The sequence below is a fragment of the Phocoena sinus genome, chromosome 3 (genome assembly GCF_008692025.1).
Source record: "Phocoena sinus isolate mPhoSin1 chromosome 3, mPhoSin1.pri, whole genome shotgun sequence".
NCBI lineage: Eukaryota > Metazoa > Chordata > Mammalia > Artiodactyla > Phocoenidae > Phocoena > Phocoena sinus.
Window position 1 is genome coordinate 142,168,426 of NC_045765.1, and position 22,661 is coordinate 142,191,086.

The 22,661-nt window shown below is 43.1% G+C and overlaps 1 protein-coding gene across 1 annotated transcript in view; it reads right to left on the bottom strand.

Moving 5' to 3' along the window:
* EGFLAM (EGF like, fibronectin type III and laminin G domains) overlaps positions 1-22,661 on the bottom strand; it is a 170,773-nt gene that overhangs the window by 37,056 nt on the left and 111,056 nt on the right. The window contains exons 8-13 of the mRNA XM_032625049.1: positions 12,697-12,812; positions 11,782-12,100; positions 11,062-11,162; positions 9,701-9,801; positions 7,542-7,686; positions 4,113-4,302 (exon numbers count right to left, since the gene is read on the bottom strand). Of these exons, the coding sequence (XP_032480940.1) occupies positions 4,113-4,302; positions 7,542-7,686; positions 9,701-9,801; positions 11,062-11,162; positions 11,782-12,100; positions 12,697-12,812 (972 nt within the window). The remainder of the gene's footprint in view (positions 1-4,112; positions 4,303-7,541; positions 7,687-9,700; positions 9,802-11,061; positions 11,163-11,781; positions 12,101-12,696; positions 12,813-22,661) is intronic.

Genomic DNA, 22,661 nt, shown 5'->3' on the forward strand with positions numbered 1-22,661 from the left:
GCCGGCAAGGCCAAGTTAGAGATCAGACGGAAGGAGCCATGACTTGCAACTGTCCTCACCCTCTTCTGGAAGCCTGCATCTCCATGGGCAATTAACCGCTGTTTCCAAGAGCCCAGTCTCCCCCATGGTGAGACTGCATTTAAGTTATAGGAACTTGAACTTCCAGAGGACTTATTCAAAGGAAAACAAATATGGAGGTGAGAAAGGATAGCCAGCCCTGTTCTTGTACCCCAGAGGGGAAAATGGGAAGAAATGGAAAAAAAAAAAAGGCCATGTGACTAATGCCTGCCACTGAGGTTGACAGAGAGCAACGGAATAATCCAATAGCTGCTCCCAGGGATCCCAGAGCCAGCAAGGTGGGTCCTCCGGGTTTATCTGCTCCATGGAGTGGTTAGTATTGTACCGGGTGAGAATTTAAAACGCTGTCAGAAACTGGCCCTTACTCAATTTTGCAACTTCTTAACTACCTGTCAGAGATTACAAGACTGCCAGATCTGTCCTTCAGGGCTGTTTCCCTGTGAATTCAATGAAGAGAGAAGAAACAGCTTATACCCTGTGGATCGGTAGAGTCAGAATATTAATAATAACATCAACAACAGGAAACACTTACAACATATTTGCTATGTGCAAGGCTTTATTCTAAGTACTCTGTATGCACCGTGACTCATCCGGACAAAATAATCTTATGAGGCAGTTACTATTTATGGATGGGGATACTGAGTCTCAAAGAGGTTAACTGACCTGGCAAATCCAAGCAATCTGCCTTCAGAGTCCAGACTCTTCAACAGCACAGGAGACTTCTCGTGGGCTCGCTGGTTCTCACCTTACCACAGCGGGAGCCTTTGCAATAGCTTTAGTCACTACTGTTGTTTGCTTTGACCAAGTGATCAATTGAGGGAAAAAGTAACATAGGGAATAACGGGTGGAGAGTAATCTTTTCCTTTCAAGTAAACTCCATCTTTTGCAGTTTTAACAATGGTGTCACCTTTAGGAGTGAGAAAAGTAGAAGGAAGCAATTTGAAACCAATTCAGGAACCTCTGACGTGGCAGATGTGGTTAAGAGGGCAGGCACTGGTGCCAGAACTGCTGAGGTCACCATTTACCAGCTTTACCACCTACTAGCTGTGTGACCTTAGGCAAGTTACTTAACTGCTCTGAACCACCAGCTCTCATCTGTAAACACTAAGACTAATCATAGCACCTACTTTGTAGGAATCTCGAGAAGATTAAAGTAGTTCTGGATGGTGGCTACCTGTAGTGGGTGCTCAACTAATATTGGTTACAAAACAAAGAAACAAAACAAGCAAACTGTACTTGGAGTCATGAAGATCGAATCCTAGCTCTGGCTCAGAAATGGAGAGAGGGCGGAACAGGATCATATGTGGTAGAGCAAACGCAGGCAAATGTGAATGGTAGAGCTAGATTGTGCGCACGTGGTATTCACCATGCGTTCTTTCAAAATGACATCTTGAAGATGGAGAACAAAGAGACCCAAGAGAGGAACTTGCCATTTCTTGCAATAACAATGTCATATGAGGATGTGATGCTCAGAGTTGTGGCACCGTCTTGGGATTATGAGTGAAAAACAAGAGAACCACTGAGATACCAACCCAAAATTCTAACGTCATTGAGTCACTGTTAGGGACTGAACTGTGTCCTCCCAAAATTCATAGGTTGAAGCCCTAACTCCCAATATGACTGTATTTGGAGACAGGGCATTTAAAGAGGGAATGAAAGTTAAATGAGGTCATGTGAGTGGTCCTAATCCAATCTGACTGGTGTCTTTATAAGAAAAGACAGAGACACAGGATTCAAGCACAGACAAAAGGCCATGTGAGGGCACCGTGAGAAGGTGGCCATTTGCAAGCCAAGGAGAGAGGCTTCAGGAGAAACCAAACATGACACCACCTTAATCTTGGATTTCCAGACTCCAGGACTGTGAGAAAATAAATATCTGTTGTTTAAACCACCCAGTCTGTGGTATTTTGTTATGGTGGCCCTAGCTGACTAAAACACTCATTGAATTAACCAACCTTAGAATTATCTATCTGCTGCCTTCAGTGATGGAATAAATGTCCTTATTTCTTTAAAAATAATCCTAGTCTTTTCAACAAATCGTGCTGGAACAACTGGGCTTCCAAATACAAAAAAAAAAAAAAAAAAAAAAAGATGAATCTAGACACAGACCTTACACCCTTCACAAAAATTAACCCAAAATTGATCACAGACCTAAATGTAAACATGAAACTATAAAACTCATAGAAAATAACAGGTGAAAACCTAGATGACCTTGGGTAAGGCAATGAATTTTTAGATATAACACCAAAGACAGAATCCATGAAAGAAATAATCGATAAGCTGAACTTCATTAAAATTAAAAACTTCTGCTCTGTGAAACACAATGTCTAGAGGATAAGAAAACAAGCCACAGATAAAACATTTTCAAAAGACACATCTGATAAAGAATTGTTATCCAAAATAAGTAAAGAACTCTTAAAACTCAATAATAAGAAAACAAACAACTCAATTGAAAATGAGCCAAAGATCTTAACAGATACCTCACCAAAGAAGATATACAGATGGCAAATAAACATGTGAGAAGATGCTCCATATCATATGTCATCAGGGAAATGCAAATTACAACAACAAGATACCACTATGCACCTATCAGAATGGCCAAAATATGGAACACTGACAGCATCAAATGCTAACCAGAATGTGGAGCAAAAGGAACTCTCATACATTCATGGCAGGAATGCAAAATGATACAGTCCACAGTTTGGTGGTTTCTTACAAAACTAAACATACTCTTACCACACGATCAAGCGATCACACTCTTGGGTGTTTACCCAAAAGAGCTGAAAACTTACGTCCACCCAAAAACCTGGATGTTTATAGCAGCTTTATTGATAATTACCAAAGCTTGGAAGCACTCAAGATGTCCTTCAGTAGGTGAACAGATAAATTGTGGTCCATCCAGACAATGGAATATTATTCAGTGCTAAAAACAAATGAGCTATCAAGCTGTGAAAAGACATGGAGGGAACTTAGATTCATATTACTAACTGAAAGAAGCCAATCTATTAAGGCTACGTAATGTATGATTCCAACTATATGACATTCTGGAAAAGGCAAAACTATAAAGAATATAAAAAGATCAGTGGTTGCCAGGGGTTGGAGATGGGGGGAGGAGATGAATAAGCAGGGCACACAGGAATTTTAAGGCAGTGAAAATACTCTGTATGATACCATAATGATGTATATATGTTAGTATACATTTGTCCAGACCCATAGAGCATAAAACACTAGAAGTGAACCATAATGTAAACTATGGATTTGGGGCAATTATGATGTGTCAACAGGGTCATCAATTGTAACAAATATACCACTCCAATGGGGGATGTTGATAATTGGGGGGTGGGGGGCTACGTGTGTGTGGGACCAGAGGGCATATGGGAAATCTCTGTGCCTTCCCCCCAATTCTGCTGTGAACCTTAAACTACTCAAAAAATAATCTTAATTTAAAAAAAGGAAAATAGAAAAAACCCACAATCCTAGTTCTGCCCTATTTTAGATAAGTTCTTTAACTTTTACAAGTCCCAGTGTCTTCATGTATAAAATAAGTATAATAATAATCTCTACCTCCTTGAGTCAGTATGAAGAATAAATGAGAGGGCGTCAAGAACCTGTTTGGCACGGTGGCCAAGAATTGGAATGTGGCCATTTCTTTCAGAAGCAAAGAGTATACGAAAGATCTTTCTACATTATTGTGTTGGTTCTTCCACTGGACTGGGTGAGGAAGGGTGAAAGGGCTGAAATGCTGTTGCCTTGTCAGATGAGACCGGGCTACGTTTCATGAAGAGCACCAAGATGACAGCAGGACACAACCAAGGGTTTGGTCCACGCTTGGTCTTATTTACCACGTCTGAGTGTTCAGATTCAAGGTCATCATGTCTTCAGAGCACCAACCTCACCCCTCAGGCCCACCTCCCTCCTAAAGCTCTGCATTAACCATCTGCCTAGGGTTGTAGCCCATGAAGCTTCTCCCCACCCTGGCCCAAAGCAGAAAGGCAGTCCCACGAGAGCATCCCACCCACTGGGCAACCACTTACCCACATCGGCCCCGCTGAGTGCCTTCCCCAGCGGCCAGGGCCTCAAGTCCATTCTCTTCCCATTAACAGTGAGTGACTGTACACAGCCTTGAAAGCCTCGGTTTGTCCCTGTCGCTCTCACCAACCAGTAGGCACGGGGAGCCCCACCAAGATAGAGAGGCGTCTGGAAGGTAATTTTACTGTACTGGCCCTTTAAGAAAGATGGAAACAGTAACTCACTACACAAAGTCAAAAGCTAAAACACAACAGCTTTTCATGAGGGACATGGTTAAGATGCAATTTATAGCACCAATGTTTTCTTCCATCTGTATTTAAGTCACTGTCCTCCTGGAAAATTAAACCCACGGCTACCACAGAAAACTCAAGAGAGCTTCTCAGAGGGCTGTCTTTCGAGAAGGGATGATTTTGGAACCTAGAAGGGAAGGGAAGGTGGGTTAGAGCCAGGAGCAACCCAACAGGCAGTGTACCACGATGGGCATCCCCAGAACAACTTTCTCTTTCCAGTCCTGACACCAATTTACTGTGTATCTTGGATGGGTCATGGGGCTATTCTGTGTCTCAAAAGGTGATAATACTAATTTTGTGTATACGTGGGCTAACGTTTACCCTTTTACTGGCCTAGTCACCTTTATACTATATCCTGCAAGAGGCATTTGTGAGGGAGAGGGAAATTGCCAAGACTGAGTTGCAAAATATTTTGAAATTTGCTCATGGATACAATTTTTTTCAAGTGTTATGACAGCTAAGTAGGGACATTTCCAATCTTAGACTAAACCACAATCTGGATTGTAGATTTTGAGGTTACAAAATACAGAGCTGAACATTAGGTGGGACAGAATTAAGGTGCTCTTGGTTATTTGTTATTTTTATTGCAGAAATATCTCATTTGCTTGGATTAAAGGGTAGAGAAGGAGGTTGGGAAAAGGTATGCTGCGAGAAGTTATAAAATGTCTAGAATGTAAGCCACTGAAATGTAATCTTTACCCTCAGTAAGTAAAACATCTAATCATTGCTTTTCTAATGAATAGATAAGAATCATTTGTAAATAGTATATTAAATATGAGCTAGGCAGCTTTAAAGTATTTACAGTGGATTTTAAGGATTAATTCTTTGCCAGCCACTGGCATATATAGCTTTTGTGAGATGAATTGAGTGCCCTGTTGGCTTATTTCACCAAGATCCTCAGGATTTACTTCTTCTGGATCCCTTTCTCACCCTTCTGGCCCTATTCCCTGATCCAGGACCACAGCAGGAGCCCGACAGCTAAATCCTTTTCTCCTTGTTTGGAACATTAAGTGCATCAGAGGCGTGGGTAGCTCCTCTGAAGCTCCCTTCACAACATCCCAGGCAATAGTCTTTGAGCCTAGCCTTTACAACCCTCTAATGAGGGTTGTCTTTGGGCCTCTGGAGGCTGCTTTGCCTGCCCATGCAGAGAACTGGTGGTATCCTGGAGTCTGCAGTCCCCTGGCACAGCTCTTAACAAGTTTTAATGGGTGCTTAAGTGTGAAAGTCCAATTCCCTTGCTTTGGGTTGGCATCACTCCGTGGTACTACTTACATGCCAGAGCTCCCCTGTGGGATCAGGCTAAAGCCAGATCCTGATGAACTTTGCCTGAGATCTCACTCTTACTGACTTCTGCCCTTCCCCCATTCATCTTAACCCCCTCTCTTACAGGTTTCCTGTGGGATCCCTTTTTTTTTTTTTTTTTGCGGTACACGGGCCTCTCACTGCTGTGGCCTCTCCCGTTGCGGAGCACAGGCTCCGGACGTGCAGGCTCAGCGGCCGTGGCTCACGGGCGCAGCCACTCCGCGGCATGCGGGATCTTCCCGGACTGGGGCACGAACCCGTGTCCCCTGCATCGGCAGGCAGACTCTCAACCACTGCGCCACCAGGGAAGCCCTGGGATCCCTTTTTTCGTGCATCATTTGCATAAGACTCCTCATCTCAGGTCTGTTTTGGGGGAACCCTGACTTAAGACAGAGTCACTATCTCTTGAGACAGTTTTCTCAAACATTCCACATCTGAGGTCCTGCTTATACAACTTGCTTAGCAAGTCTTGGTCGTAGAGAGGCAGACGTTGCCCTGAGTATGCACAAAATTATATGCTTTTTGTAATTAATGCTTACATGCATTAAAATCATATACTCGGAAGGCAATCCTCTTCGAGGATTAGAGTCCCTGTTAGAGTACTGCGAACTACACACACAGGCACCAGAATAGAATAGGATTATCACCTCCATTTTCCTAGATGCTATGCCTCTATTAATGCAGCCTATAATTTCTTTAGCTTGTTGTTATCACATGGCCCTATTTATTAACCTTTATTGAATTTCCTTGTTTTAAACCATAAGACATTTACACATGTGTTACTTCTGTTACAGCTTCTCCACCTGCATTCATGTTAGTATTTTGGACCCAAGTTCAAAGTGTCTTTATTCCTGTCAAATTTAATTTTAACCATAGTAGGCCTATTGTTCTGGCGTTTATGTGATTCTGCAGTGCGTTTATCCCATCTTTCCCTTCCTTAGAAATATATGCATATCTGCATAAATGATCCTCCTGGATTCACATTCACTCTATTTGGATTCTTGTTCTTTTGGAACCACTGGGATTCAAATGAATGAGATTTATTTTTTCTATTCTTTTTTTTTTTTTTTTATCAGCAAGTCATGACCCTTAATATAACATGTCTTGTCAGCAAAGAATAGTGAAGAGCCCAGGCAAGGAGAAAGCTATACACATATACACAAAGGCTTTTTTGCTACTTTTTTCCTCAGAGAATACAGATACCTGCCCGATTAGAATTACAGGCTCGGTTCCTTGGCAGGTTGCTAATCCCAACTGTTTATTCTAAACACAGTCCTAAAATTGCTCAGAGCATGACAAGTATGTGAATACCTAGGTGATTTGCTGAGTAGTCCAACAGTTACGCTGCTTTACCACTTCCTATAATCATGGCCCCAAAAAGGTGGATGAATGGATTACTCCTGAATATTGAACCAAGTGAACCTTTCGGGACGATTTTCTATAGCCACAGGATTGCAACACCTCTGCCTTAAAAGCAAGCTTTGTGTTTGGCAGTAATAATGGCTTCAATTCTTCCAATATGGGCCTTCCTCCACCCCCTGGCATTGATGTCCTTGTAGAAAGAGAACACGTCCCTGGGCACAGGGCCTACTGCATGTCCCTGTGCACCCAGGGCCATGATGCTGGCAGTCACCCTTCTCCTCGGTACATGTGGGATGGACACGTGCCCTGAAAGCCCACCTAGGGTGGAAAGCCGGCAGGGGCACATCAGAGCCAGGTTGCATGGGTTTGCCATGAAAAGCAGCCCATCTGCCAGGGCTGTCAGCTCTCTGCAGTGGGACCCTGCCAGGGTGCTTGTGGTGCGTGCTGGGCAGGGGGGCAGGGAGTGAGGCTCGCACTCACCTGGGACTGGCCTGTCACCGGGGTGCCGTTGTTCAGCTGCAGCAGCCCGTTCAGCCCATCTCTGTAGAGCGTAACCGTGTGCCAGCTCCCTAGCTTGATTTTGGTTTCACTTACGATGATGGCAAGCCCAGTTCCACAGTTAAACCTGTGGGGGAAGAAAAGAAAAGGAAAATTCTTAGATCAACCAGTTCATTATGTTTTCAGACTCCATGGACATCACTTCCAGGGGAATGGCTTCTTTGAGAGCCAGTCTGTTCAGAGTTAGGTTTACAAATATCAAGAGCTGTTTAAATCTACACATGGAAGAACTAGATGCCTCCTTCCCTGGGACCTCCTCAGCCTGGTTGTCTTTAATCCGCCCATAGAACCTTTCAGTGTGGAGTCTCCTTTAACCCAACTTTGTCTGCAGCTTAGAGAATCCTGGGCAACTAAGATCTTCCCTCTCCTTCTCAGCAATGACCAGATGCTGAACATGGACTCAAGGTGCAGAGAAGTAGAGCCTGAATCATTCTGCTTCCGGGGATTTCTCTAGGGACTTCCCACAACTCCGAAATGAGAGGCTCAGTGATGTTAATAAAATGTAAAAGAAAAAAAGAAAAAGAAACCAAGTCTTCACACTCATTTTGACAAGCTGGCCAGCAATGCCATCTGTGTTCAGCTGGGCCTGAGTGCAGGGATGGTTTCCATGGGAGTGTCCAGCTCAGAGGGGATGTGGGTCTAGAAAGAGCATTCTCAGACAGTTGCATTATTCTTGCTTTTTTTCCCAACCTCCATATGGCCTGGGGTGCCCTCTGGTCACTATGCCTGACATGTAGGATTCTGACCTTTTCCAGGCAACCTCCAAGCAGCCACCATGCCATGTCCCCCATGAGTTCTGAGACTGCCGGTGGGGAAGGAAGTATGGCGGGTGTTGTCAGGATGTGCACTAATTGCAGCCCACCTCTCATGGCCTCCCTTTGTCTCCTGATCGTCAGTGGAGTGGAATGGGGTGGAGAGGCGTCGCAAAACAGTCTCACATAGCGGGGGGGATCTCAGAATCACGCAGTAGGAGTTGCAGACATAGAGAGCTGCTACCAGCAAATAACCAGTGGGGCTAGAGGGAGTCAATCAGATCCTCCAAGGGTTAGATCCGCATAAGGTTAGGGCCACTGTCCCAGATCCTGCTGGCTGACCTCAATCTCCCATCCATCAATGCATTTAGCAAAGGATGCGGGGATGGGGGTGGGGGCATTTTCTACCCCACGTGAGATGCTTGACAGTCTCATCCTTCTTAACCGAAAGTAACTTTTGTGCTAAAAGAGTGAAAAGACAATCGTGGTTGGTGCTTACTGAGTGCTTTTGCTACGGGTCAGGCGCTGCTCTAAGTACTCTCATGTTTTCATGCATTTAATGCCCACAGTAGTCCTGGGAGGAAACATGGGCTCGGAGAGGTTAAGTCATTTGCTGACGGTCAGGCCGCAGGAGAACAGTGTCATCAGGATCTTAATCAGTGAGCCATGGAGAAGCACCCAGCTGATCCCCATTGGTTGTCCTCTAATAGGTGCCGTGTGCACCTCCATGAGGGTGGTTAAAACACTCACACGTCCACAGAACTCTGCATGCAGAAAACCACACATAAACCAAAGGTGGCTTCCAAGGTGCGTTGGGACACAAATGATCAGGGCAGAGGAGGTAAGTCAAATAGTCCACCACAGCCCTGAGGAAAGACGAGGATGGGGTCTGAGCCTCTGGAAACGCTTAGGAGGCTATGGGCTCCTCTCTGGGCTCTGCGCTGTCAGCTGTATCTACCGCAGGGGACAAGGTGGAAGTCCCAGCCTTCTGCCCATCGCATCCACCGAAGCTCCAGGAGAGAAGGGACTCAATCGCTTTGGCTCACTGCCACATTCCCAGGCGCCGCAGCAGTGCCTGGTACAATGTGGTGGCTCAAGAAACATTTGCTGTTGAATGAATAAATGATTACAAGGCTCCAAACTCAAATTTGAGGGGCAACCCTGCAATCCTGATACCCCAGTATTTAGTAAACTGGTCCATGCTCATCTTATACACACTGTTCCTTTATTTACAGGGATCCATTGTGTATAGATTTTGTTCACACCATAAAAAGGAAAACATAACGTAGGGTAGTATTAAAAATCTGAGGGGTTTTTGGCAGGAGTTACCTGAACTGGAGTGAGCGCTGGACGACAGCCAGGGACATGAAATCCCCCCTCCCGTGTTCATTCTCCCCGCAGTAGAGCAGCAAGCCATCCTCCGCCTCTGCCTGTTATTATAGGAACGAAAGCCACACGAACAATGAGCGCCTCTTCTTCCACAAAGGGCCACCTGGAAACACTCATGAATACGAAACTTGAGCATCTCCACTGTGTTCCTATTTACGAGCATGTGGACTCCAATTACTTCCCAGGTACCTAGTCCCAGTTCACTTTCAATAAACAGAGGGCAGCGATCTAAACAGTGTATGAGGAATTCTGCAGTGCCGTGAGAGGAAGGTGGCCCCATATCTGACCCACTCTTTACTTGGCTTCATGGATCCACCAGCAGAGGCTCTGGGAAACCATGTGCACAAAGACCGCAGTCGCACAGGGGCTGCTCTCATGCTCATCAAATTCTATGCTCACCAAAGAGCATTTTAGTTTTTCCTTTTTTTAAAATATTTCCCACGCAAATTTGCTTCTTTCCTTCCATTAGGAGAACATGACAATACAAACAGCCCATGGACTAGTTTAGTTTTCACCCATGTTGTCTGTCCTAGACTGGGACAGATCGTCTTTTGGACCCTCAACACTTTGACTGTGACCTGAAGGGGACTTGTGTCCATATCTCCAAACCTTTTCCTGTCCTCTGAGATACCCAAAAGAATCACTTTAAGCTGAAGGCAATGAATCCTGATCCACAGCTGATTCAGATCAGAGAGCATCTATTGGGCCCTCACTGTGTGCCAGGGTTGCATATAGTCATTTTTCTATCTGTTCAGTTACAGTCATAATAATGAACATTGTTTGGGCTTCCTTTAAAAGGAATTTTGGGCTGGAGAATGCATTTATACCTTCTGAAATCCTGGTCTGAGAAGTGTCACTATTATGAGTGTTGACCGAAAAAAAAAATGCACAACCAGAAGTTGAGAATTACGTTTTATTTGGTGGACTTGCTGAGGACTTTAGCCTGGGGAACAGTCCCTTAGAGCTATTGGGCTTAAGTCCTCAGCAAATTTGCTGAATAAAACATAATTCTCAACTTTTAGGTTATGCATTTTTTTTTCAGTCAACACGAGCAACATGTGTGGGACCCAAATATTCTTCCTGGGAACCTTCAGGCCAACCATTTCCATAGTTCAGTAACATACAGAAACCCACCCTCCCTTTGCTGCCGCCCTTGAGTGTGTAAGTGTGCCCATCGTTCTCGCTAACCTGTGAATGGGTTTACCCCCTGCTTCCTCTCCCCTCTCCTCCTCCCTTTGATGTAGTACACTGCTGTGTTACGGTGTCCAGTAAGCACTCATCAAAGGATTAACCCTTCTTACCCTAAATTCAAGAGTAATTTGAAATGCCTGATAAGAGTTCTTCAAAGGTTCAAAGGTTACATAGGAGTGGCCAAAGAACTGAGGATACTGTATAACAATATCTGAAAAGAGAAAAAGACAAAATCAAAGCATGCTGTTTCCTCACTTCAAATGCAAAAAATCAGTACACACCATTGCCTGGATGTCATTAAGTAAAAACCCCTGACAGTCTGTTAAACCTAGCTTACCGTCTTCTTCACTCTACTCTCTACCCACAGGATTCTCATTCCTGGGGACTTTGAGCTTCTGAAATTCTTAGGGAGAAACTGGATCTTTGGAGCTGGTTACTTGCCGCCCTAAAGAGAAATCTTTAAGTGGCTTTAAGGCCGCTGACACCTGCTCTCTAGCTGTACATCTGTGTGATATAAGTTGGCTCAGGAGAGGTGCGATCAAAGTAAACCCACCCCCAAGATGCCATCAGGATGACTTATTAATTGCTCCAAAAGGACTACATGTTTGGCACATATAAGAATAGGGCTGCTATCTACCTAGAAGCAATGGAAGTTGCCTCACATTTGCCCTGTGTAGCTAACTAGCTGATTTAGTGACTAAAACATGGGAGAAGGGGCTTATCTTAGAAAAAGGACTTGAAGGAACCATGTGTGGATGCAAAACTGCCCTCTGGCTCCCAGTAGGGCCAACCCATGACCATGTTCCCCACCCCACCACCCAAGGGCCTACCTTCTGAGCAGCTCTCACCACCTTTGCCCAGGTTGCAGTGGCATCGAGAGCCCCCCCAGGTGTAGTCATTGACACAAAAGCTGTCAGCAGAGCAGAGAATTTCATCACAAGACACGTCAAAAAGCCTTGGCATCATAGCCGCACCATTCTTCCCTTTCCTCTCCACTGGAGTGGGCTGAGGAGCCACCTCAGTCATGGGGAGAGATGCTGGGGTAGCGGGGACAAGCCTAGAAATGGTCATCGGGTTCGATCTGGGCGCCATCTTGGATTCCACCCAAAATTTCTTATTCCCTTCTTTGATAGCAGGAAGCGGTTTAACCTGAAGACAGAGAAGGAAAAGAAGTTCAGGATTAACACAGAGCACAGTAATTAGACTGCCTTATTTATAGCTGACGCCTAACACTTGAAAATATAGTCACTTTTGATACTTACCAAAACCTTGGGATGTACAGAGGACAAATAGTACTGACTCCAGTTTATGGATAAAGAACTTGAGGCTCAAGGATTTTAAGTACCTTCTCCTGTATTACTCAGAAAATCACCACTAAAGCTGATATTATGTGATTTATTATTATTACAATATCACGAAGATGCATTTAACTTGTCAAGGAATTGTTCATTTCCTTATAAAAACTGAGTTTATAAAATTTCATTTGGTGGGAATCTAAATACGTTTTTGCCAGATTGTGAAGTCAGCAGGCAGGAACTGACTACAGAGCATCAGCATGGTTGATACCTAGTTACTATTAATTTATGATCACCTGGTGCCTAATAGTCAGAGGAAATAAATGTGTTAAAAGCAAATGAGCCAAGTTAAGTAAGTTTTAAGTAAAACGTTAGTGGTCCATTGACTAAATCACTTTGTTCAGCAAGGAAACAAGAACACCCAGGTTTTCAAGCAGTACTTTTCTTTACCTCCTCAAAGGAAATATCCAAATCTAAGTCGTCTTCATATGTGTCATCATCCTCGCTGACTTCTGTGTCGGTTATATAATGGGGTCCATAGCGCCCACTTCCTGATTCCTCGGGGCCTTCACAGAGAAAAGCAGCACACCGCAGTCAACACATACCTTCGCTCCCTTTTTTACGCTAACGCAGCCACATACAGAGCTGTGCTGAATGGATGGAGATGTATCGGAAACACACAAGGAATTCAACACGAAAGAGGAAGCAGCACTGAGCAAAAAGTATGAAAAACATTTCATCTCCTAAGTAATCAAGGAAATGCCTGCTAAAACCAGAAAGAGCCGCCATTTTATACTGACAAGACTGGCAAGTACAAAAGTTGGGCAATAAAGAACATTACCAAGGATGGGACCAATGGAGACTCATACTCTGATGTTAGGTGCGTAAACCGGTACATCCCCTTTGCAAAACACTTAGAAATATTTAATGAAGTAGAATATGTTCATAGCTTTTGATGCAGCAATATCACCCCAACTTACAAAATCTGGTGAAACTTTTCCACACGTGCAAAGAGACATGTGCATAACACATTCATAGCATCAGAATTTGTAATTGTTAAAAAACCCAACTTTGCTATTTTTATAATATCAAGTAATATCCCAAAAATCTATCAACAGATAATGGATAAATGAATTATAGTATATCTATGGAATGGGATACTATGTAACACAGGAAATGAATAAATGGATGTTTAATCAATCAAGATGGTTTAATCTCACAAGATTTCATGAAAAAAATGCAAGTTGCATAGGAACATATCCAGTTTGATGCCGTTTATATAAAAGTCAACAGCAAGAAAAACTATATATTATTTAAGGATATATATATATACAGTTGTCCCTCTTCCCTTGGCATCTGAGGGGTGGTTTTGGTGCAGGACCCCCTCAGATACCAAAATCTCCGGATGCTCAAGCTCCTTATATAAAATGGCAGAGCACAGTCGGTCCTCGGTATCTGCGGATTCTGCATCCACGGATTCAACCAACCACGGATCAATATGGACGGCCGACTATGTTCAAACTCTTGAGAAAAGTAAGGCAAGGACCAAAAATACATGGGAAAGGTTAGAAGAGGGATATGAATGAGGTGTGACACACAGGGGCCTTTGATAGTACTCTATAATATTCTATTTCTTAAGATAGATGCTGGGTACCCATGAGTGTTCATATTATTTTTATATATTATATAAAAACACAAAGTAATATCACATATATATATATAAGTGTATATATATATATATACATATATTTATACTTTTGACGTATGAGATATTTCATTAAAAGTTCTTCAAGGGGCTTCCCTGGTGGCGCAGTGGTTGAGAGTCCGCCTGCTGATTCAAGGGACACGGGTTCGTGCCCCGGTCCGGGAAGATCCCACATGCCGCGGAGCGGCTGGGCCCGTGAGCCATGGCCGCTGAGCCTGAGCGTCCGGAGCCTGTGCTCCGCAACAGGACAGGCCACAGCAGTGAGGGGCCCGCGTACAACACACACACAAAAAAAAGTTCTTCAAAATAAGAAAGAGACATTATACTAGAACAAACATTCCCACACCCAGAAAAAAAAGGGTCCCTGGGTGGCATCTTGGAGGTCAACCATTTCCAAACATCTTAGCAGGACAACAGGATCTTTCAGAACCGTAAGGTGGGCTGAGAAAAACTCATAGGGGACGATACAGGGTATTGTTCTTTGGGGGATGGTCAGATTAACATTTTTATTAAGTTGTCATCCACGAAGTCTACTGATCCACAGTAGTCCTGACTTAGGCTAGACACAGGAAGCTCTACCTCCAGGATCTGAGAGCCTTTCAAAGTGCTGCTCCATAGCGCCCCCATTTCCTCCTGGTGGCTTTGGATAGGCACAGGTACCAGCTGCCTTCTCTAATCCAGTCACACCAGGCACCAGGCTTTATGGCTGTAACAACTCTGGCAACAGGAACTGACTTTTGTAGGTCATTGATGCCCATTAGTTATTGAATGATTAGTTAAAAAAAGAAAAAAATGACATTAAAAACATAAATTGAACTTAAAGACAATTCTGCTTTCAGAATAAGCTAAGCCAAACACCTTTCTCACAAAAGCAAACTCACCGTCTTCTAAGCAAAGAGCAAGCAGATTGAACACGAAACTAAAGGAAATGTCAGAAAGGGAGCGTGGGATGCCTGCTCAGTGGGCACGCTGCTGACCGGATATCTCCTCCTGCACCAGGAAGAGGGAGACGTGGTCGGCAGGTGATCCAAAGACATCGGAGAAGGTCCTGTTCTCAGGTATCAGGCACATCTTGGTGGAGGTGTTCTCACCACCTCCACACCAATTCCCCAGTTTTATTTAAAATAGCCCACATGTCAGCTGAAAATTCAAGCCAGTTGATGTCAGATTTATTATACCTGGATGCAAATTCTCTTATGCCACCTGCATCCAGCCAGCACAGCTGTGTGCCAGATGTCTTCACACAAAAAGCCAGAGGCCCTTGAAAACAGCTTCCCCTCTCTTGTCTCTCTGTATCTTTCTACCTCTCTCCCTGCCTCTCTCTCTTTCTCTGGGCCTCTTTCTTCTCCCCTTCCTCACTCTCCATTTCTATCTCTGTCTCTCTCATATTTTCAGAATGGATGAATTTCACTAGAACCAATTCATTTGCTAATAAAAGAATTATGTAGCACATGCATGGAGAGACCTGGGTTTTCTCTTCCGTAGGTGGGCCTCTGTACCTCCAGGGTGTTCACCCTTGCCCTCTGCACATTCTAGCCATTCTTGTACTATTCTCATCATCTCAAGATTCTCTGCATTTCATCTTATAATACTCTATCTGGAAAAAAAAATCTTCAAAGACCCCAACTGCCAACAAGACAGATGTCCAGGCTCCTTGGTCGAGAATCCCAATGATCACAACTCCTCTTTCTCCTCCCTTCTCCTATCACCATTATTTACTGAAAGCTACTGCCTCTCTCCTACTGATAGGTACTGTTGTTTGCTTCATATCATACATTTCTAAACTTTACAATAATCCTGAAAGGTAAGTGTGGTGAATTTCATTTGGTAGATAAGAAACTGAAGTCAGGGCAGTTAAGTGGTTTGACCAAGATGAAACCCTTTGTAACTGGCCGAGCCTAACTCAAAACCAAGTTTGCTGCTTTCCCAGTGCCTGTAGGAGAAGAAATCACTGTGGAGAGAGGAAGAGCCTGGGACTGAGAAAATTAACATTTATTGCTCATTTTTACTGTGCCAAGAGCTTTTCATAGATTGTTTCTATTAATTCTCACAAAATCCTGTGAAATTGGTATTATTCCTCCCATTTTACCATGTGAAGGTATAAACTGAAAAAGATTAAATAACTTGCTCAGAGGGACACAGACAATATACAGCAGCACTAGATTTACCCTTGGTCTCTTTTTTGATTACATCATGCCACTTATAATTGGACTCCAAATCATGGTTTTGACTCTTTTTTTCCCCCCTCTTCCAAAGTCTTAATGGCCAAACTGGTTTACCAGTTGACTTGTGAACACATCTTGTGTTTTCTTACCCCAAGACTTTGGTTAACGCTCTTGTCCACATCACCTTCCTTTTCCCTCTTGTGTGTCCTTATATACATAGTCTACCCACCCTTCCAGCTGCATGCATTCTGTGGAGACAGAGCTGAATGTGTATCATCCAAAGACCAAAATCAAGTGATATTTTAAAAAGAGAACAACAGGGCTTCCCTGGTGGCACAGTGGTTGAGAGTCCGCCTGCCGATGCAGGGGACGCGGGTTCGTGCCCCGGTCCGGGAAGATCCCACATGCCGTGGAGTGGCTGGGCCCGTGGGCCATGGCCGCTGAGCCTGTGCGTCCGGAGCCTGTGCTCCGCAACGGGAGAGGCCACGGCAGTGAGAGGCCCGCGTACTGCAAAAAAAAAAAAAAAAGAGAGAGAGAAAACAGACTCTTCTGGGGAAAAAATGGTGACTCCAGAAAAGATGGAGCAAGCCAAGGCCTGTAGGACATTCTTCCAACTCCCGGATGGTGCCATCCACCCACGAATATATGTCCCTAACCATGAGCTCAGAATAAGCTTCCACAGTATGTTAAACTCAATGGATATTCAAGATGGTTTTTACATCCTCTGGACTCCTGGCCTCGGAATGCTGCCCTTGTGTTTCTCAACTCAGTTGTGAACCCCCTGAGGGCAGGAACCATATTTTAGACTTCTTGATATGCCTCCCCATCGTCCATTTAAGTAATACTTCACATACCCACCAAAAGCCAAGGCTTCCATCAGGCACGGGAGATATTACCACAGTGCTGTACTATGGAGGGACTTTGTCCTGTCCTGGCCCAGCTGGTCAGGCCTGCTTAAGTGGTGGAATACTGGGGACAAATCCTTGTATGGTGAGACTTTGCCCCCAAATCCAAAGACATTCTCCCCAAACTGCCACCATTCCTGTCTCTTTCCCCAACTCAGAGCTAGAAGTTTAGAGCTGGAAGAGGACTTAGACACCATCCGGTCCAAAAGTCTCATTTCATAAATGTGGAAACTCAGGCCACAGAAGAGAAGTGACTTGAAACCAAGGTCATGCATCTCATTAGTGGAAAATTCAGGACCAGAACCAAACCATATGACCCTTAGTTCAATATGCAAAATAACATACACATGTTTTGACACCGAGTATCTAATATACTTTAGCCAGAAGGATATAGAGGAACCAGGGGTTGGAGTGTGGGTAACTGAGTTCTTGCCCTGCCCTTTAACCCACCCTAGGAAGTCTACCTTGAAGGAAACTCTTAGAGGAAAGGACCACAAATGCATTGCTGCAGCTATGAAATGGTACCATGATGAGAATGGAAATGACTCCAGCTTCTCTGCTCATTTTGACAAGTAAAATAAGGCATATATTGTTCAATGAATAAGGTTCTTTGGTCCTTATAATCATTGCTTCTGTTTGACGCTGCATATAACCTATCTCTTTGAAGCCAGAGGTTACTGCTCAGTTTGGGGGAACAAAGCGTGTGAGATAAGGGTAGGATGACAATGTGGAATTAGAAGGACTTAGAGTCAAAGACATCTTGACTTTTGAGGAAAGGCCTTGGAGATGAGCTAGCACAAGTCCATTTTACAGAGGAGTAAACTGAGGCTCAGAGAGCCCATGTGACTAGCCCACAGAGACAGTTCAGTGGCAGAGCTGGTCTAGAATTCTGGACCCCTGGTGCTCCACTCCAATACCCTTTGCAGCATCTCTTCCTGTTTCTCATAATTATCCAGGCTAATTGTCATTTCCCATTTCTAACAGGAAGGAAATGAGCAGAGAGAGGACCAGACACAGTATGGTGTGAAGACATCTGGAATGACGTTCCCCACTCTTGTTTCCTGATGACCACACCACCTCAGATCTCAAATCCATGGCTTCCCTAAAGATTTTACCAATGCTGTTTCTAAGTGAGCACAGAACGTACAGTCCAAGCCACTGATAAGAATTCTCCCAGCAGCCTGGGGTTATTGTAATTAAAGTGCATAACTCATCTCTCTCTACTTGACACTTTGTTAATTAGGAAAAGAGAACATTAAAAAGGAGTCATTTATTTAGAACCAGAATAGTCAAACCATTAACTGAATACAAAACAAGTTCAAGGGTTATTCCACTACAAGGAAAACTAATATAGAAAAGACAAATTTCTATTACTATACTACAGGACGACTTTTGTTTAAAAAAAAAAAACCTGTATGCTTGGTTTTATTGAGTCATCACCAGTTTTCTATAAACAGTAAGTTTCTCTGATGTATCGTGGAAATACCCCTAGTCATGGAAACCAAAAACTGGGAGAGAGATGGACACAAATGACTGTGTGACCTTGAACGAGTCATTTAATTTCACCGGTTCTCGTGTTTTCTAACAGAACAAGGAACTGGACTGGATTTGATGACCTGCTGGCACTAACATTCTGCGACCCTAAAGTTTACACTTTTAATTCAGACACATTGCAAGCATCTGTTACTCCAAGCGAAGTTTGAAAAAGAAACAGCTAGGGAATTTCACTTATGTGGATGAAAAAAGGAGTTAGTTCAGCATGGAAGTTACACGCCTTGGGGATTGTAACCTTGTGTTCAATAGTATAAACCTCCCAGAAGATGTGAGTTATCATTTATCAGAATTCATCTTCATTCATAAGGACCAGGTTGTATTTGGGTCTCTTTTCTTAACAGCTCTTAGCAATGTTGAGAGAGGAGCACTTATTCTTCACTCCTGAAGCTGCAATCATGAGAAGAGCTTCCTGAAATACTGTTGAATGCTCGTCCAACCTTTTCGCCTCCCTACAGAGGTAGAGACAGAAACTTAGATGCTGAGTAGAAGCATTTGGTCCATATTTCTGAACTGAGTGAAGCGAATCTATCAAAGGACCTGGGGGAGGGAGGAGGAATTTGGGGCAAATTTGGTCTCTCCCACCTTCCTTCTCTACCTCGACAAGTGGAAAGCAGTGACCTGGGCAGGTGTGATCTCTCTGCAAACCCAAACTTTCCCTCAAGTGGGTTCCATAGCCTGGAGTGGGCAAAAGGGAGTTTGCAAAAGGGAGCTTGTGCCTGAGAGTAAACTGTGTTCTCTGATCTGGCCTTTATCATAAACAAGGACAAGCATTTGATTGTTTATCGCCTGAGTTTGTTGTCTTATTTCTCAGTTGGTTCAGAAAATGGACAAAGAGAAGAAGTGTTATTAGCTGGGCATCCTCAAAACCCCAACATCAGCCTCGGCGACAGGGACTCAGAGGCTCTGCAAGAATGCTGAATGGTTTCCTTTGCTCCTCCCTTTCCCACAAATAATCTGTCTGGTTCTTTTCTTTCCACCTGAGCGAAACTAACTCATCCCGGGGTACGTTTCTGTGGTGGTAGGGGTGGGATGGTTGGGGAGAATGGCTCTAGAGAACCAGCTATAGGCAGGTATGTTTGCTCTTTTCCATTCATCATGCTTCTTGAAACCCTTACTTGACAACAGCCCAAGAATGTCACCCCAGACACCAAATGACTTCTAGAGCCCTCACCTCAAAACTTCCCTGACTCCTTTACCTTTATGATCTTTATGCCTGCACACACACAGGAGGCGTCAACTGCACAACCCCTGTGGAGTGTTGTCTTTTGAAGAACACAAACCAGTCAGCCAAGCACAACCCGCTGTAGCCTTCTCCCTTGGAGTCTCCCTTTCTAAGATAACGGAGCTGTGGAAAGCTAAGCAGATGGCCAGAAACCAAGGTGTGAGGTACCTGCGTCTCTACTTCCTGCTGATGGAGGAGATACACAGGCAAAGCATAACGCAAGAGGTGGCTGTGAACACAGCAGGACAACCTATGGCCATGTTTTCATCATGGTGTGCTGAAAATTTCAGGTGTGGACTCTTTGTAACTTCAGAGAATAATGAATACTAATTTGTTGACAACATTCTGTGGGGATGCTCAGGACTTGAGGTGGAGTGGGCAGTGTACAAGTTAGATAGGCAAGTAAAATATTTCTAAACAGCTGAAAGAGTGGCTGGCAGGGTTATGTATACAGCGGGCCCTCGGTACATATTACTTAGATAAGAGAGTGAGTGAATGTTCGCTATAAAAGTAAAATCTTCTTACAAGGTGCTCTACACATGACAAATGCAAAAAAAAAAAAAAATGTTTGTTGAAAGACCCTAGCTTTAATCTGGTCATTGGCAATGCTCTAAGTGTGTAATCAGTCATTTTCACTGGGAGTTTAGTAGTAATTCTCAAGTAACTATTAATAACAGAAAACTACTGTCCATAGTGTCAGGAAGATAACAGGGCTTGAAAAGTGAGAGTTTACTCTCTCTCCACCCCACCCCTCTCTTTCTCTTTCTGCAAGATAATTTGACAGTATATACCAAGTGTTTGAGTTACTTGATTTTCTGATTCTACTACTGGGAATTTGTCCTAAGAAAACAGATGTATAAAAACATCCATTATCATTTAAACATTACTTTAAGAAATTTAATGGCATGTTCTATGTTCATGGGATGAGTTTATGTTTGGAAATATGGAGGTCATTGGCTCTCTTTACATGAGTGGCGGGGTTGGAAGCAGATTGGAGTGAATTGAAGAGTTAGTGGGAGGTTGGAAAAAAAGTAGTAACAGTTAATGTAGACAACGCAATAACTCTAGCCTGAAGGAAAGCAGAGAAATGAGACGGTAGATGGAAGGGTTGTGGGATCCAGAAAATCTTTTCTGTGAGTGTGGTAAACATGGTTGCATGCTGACGGGAATGATCTAGAAAAGCAGAGAGTGAAGGATGGATCAAGTAGGAGAGATTGGGGGGCAGCAAACAAAAAACAGATGTATTTGGTATGATCTGCAATTGGCTTAGTATTGTACAAGGCAGGGCGTGGTTCAGATCTTGCACTGGGGAATCAGGAGGTAGAATAGAGATTGAGATGAGAAAGAGAGATGAGACGCAGCTCGCCAGTGGCTCACAATCCAGTGAGGAAGAAGACACATGTACCTACAACCGCAGGGCAAGATGACTGATGCTATTGTGAGAGTGAGCTCCAGTGTCTCTGTGGGTTTTCTGTGCTCCTTAAAGTGGCTTCAGAGTGGAGCACCAACTGTAGTTCAGTTCTCTTGTAGGTATTCTGACTGGCAAATGGTTTAAACCAAAGACACTTACACCCTATCATCCCTCTTCTCTCCTCTGAGGAAAGGTGCTAGGAGAAAATAATTACCATCATGAAATTCTGCGTTTGATTAAATGATTGTTCAGCAGTGAGAGTGAAACAAAAACATGATTGCAAAGCCTGAGAGAGCTTGTCCCTAACAGACCTTCAAGGATTTACTGAGAAGTAACTTCAGGAAGAAGGAAAGAGTAAGATGCAAAGGGTAGTGGGCAGAGAAACTGTATGGATAAATCTAAACAAGCGTTACTATAAAAATAAATAAATAAAAAGCCTAAACTTGTACCTATTAAACAAAGTGGAACAAAAATGCTGAAAAGTAACATGTAAGACAAGAGGGAATTGATTTGGATAAAAGCTGCTAAGGTCCTTTTATTGTTTGTGAAGAGGGTAATAGATTTTTATTAACTTTAGACCATAAAAGTTTGAAAGTTAACAATTTATGGGTAGTAGATGAAAGAATATATAATTTCATCCCAATGGAGAGGAAAGGGGACTAAGAAAATACAGTCAATTCTATAGAAGACAGGAAAGGAGCAAAGATAAAGATCCCCTCTCCAAGAAAATGGAAAAAGCAGAGTAAATAGTACAAAATAAGATGGTAGAAATTTAAAAAAATGTCAACAATTATAATAACTATTAACGTAATAAACTTGCCATTTAAAAGACAGTGCTTGTCAGATTGGAATTTTAAAAGTTAAGCATTAGGTTGTTTCCCAAAAGTACTTAAAACATAAGACACAGAGAGATCAAATGTTTAAAAAAAAAAAAAAAGAGTAATAGATGTTTCAAGCAATACCTGAAAGAAAGCTAGTGGATCTACATTATTATTGGACAACATAGACTTTAAGGGGAAAATGAAGTATTATTAATGATAACAATTGTTACTAAGTAATGAGTAAAGGAACCATCAGGAATACAAAACGTGTAGGTATCTAATATTACAACCTCATATATATATCAATAAAAAAATTGAGAGAGGTGCAGGGAGATACAATGGAAAATTTTAACATATCTCTCTCAGTAATTGTTAGATCAAGCTGATAATATAGAAGATTTGAACAATGATATTAAAAAGCTTGATCAAAAGGACATATATAAAACCCTATACACCAAAGTAAGAGAATGCATATTCTTTTCAAAAGTACATGGGAAAAGTGCATGAAAAGAAAACTGTAACTACAGAAAAAGAAAAGAAAATTCCTCAGATTCCAAAAATTTAAAACAGACTTCTAAATGTAAGAGCCTTGGGAATAAATCTAACAAAAGCTATGAAGGACTTTTATGAAA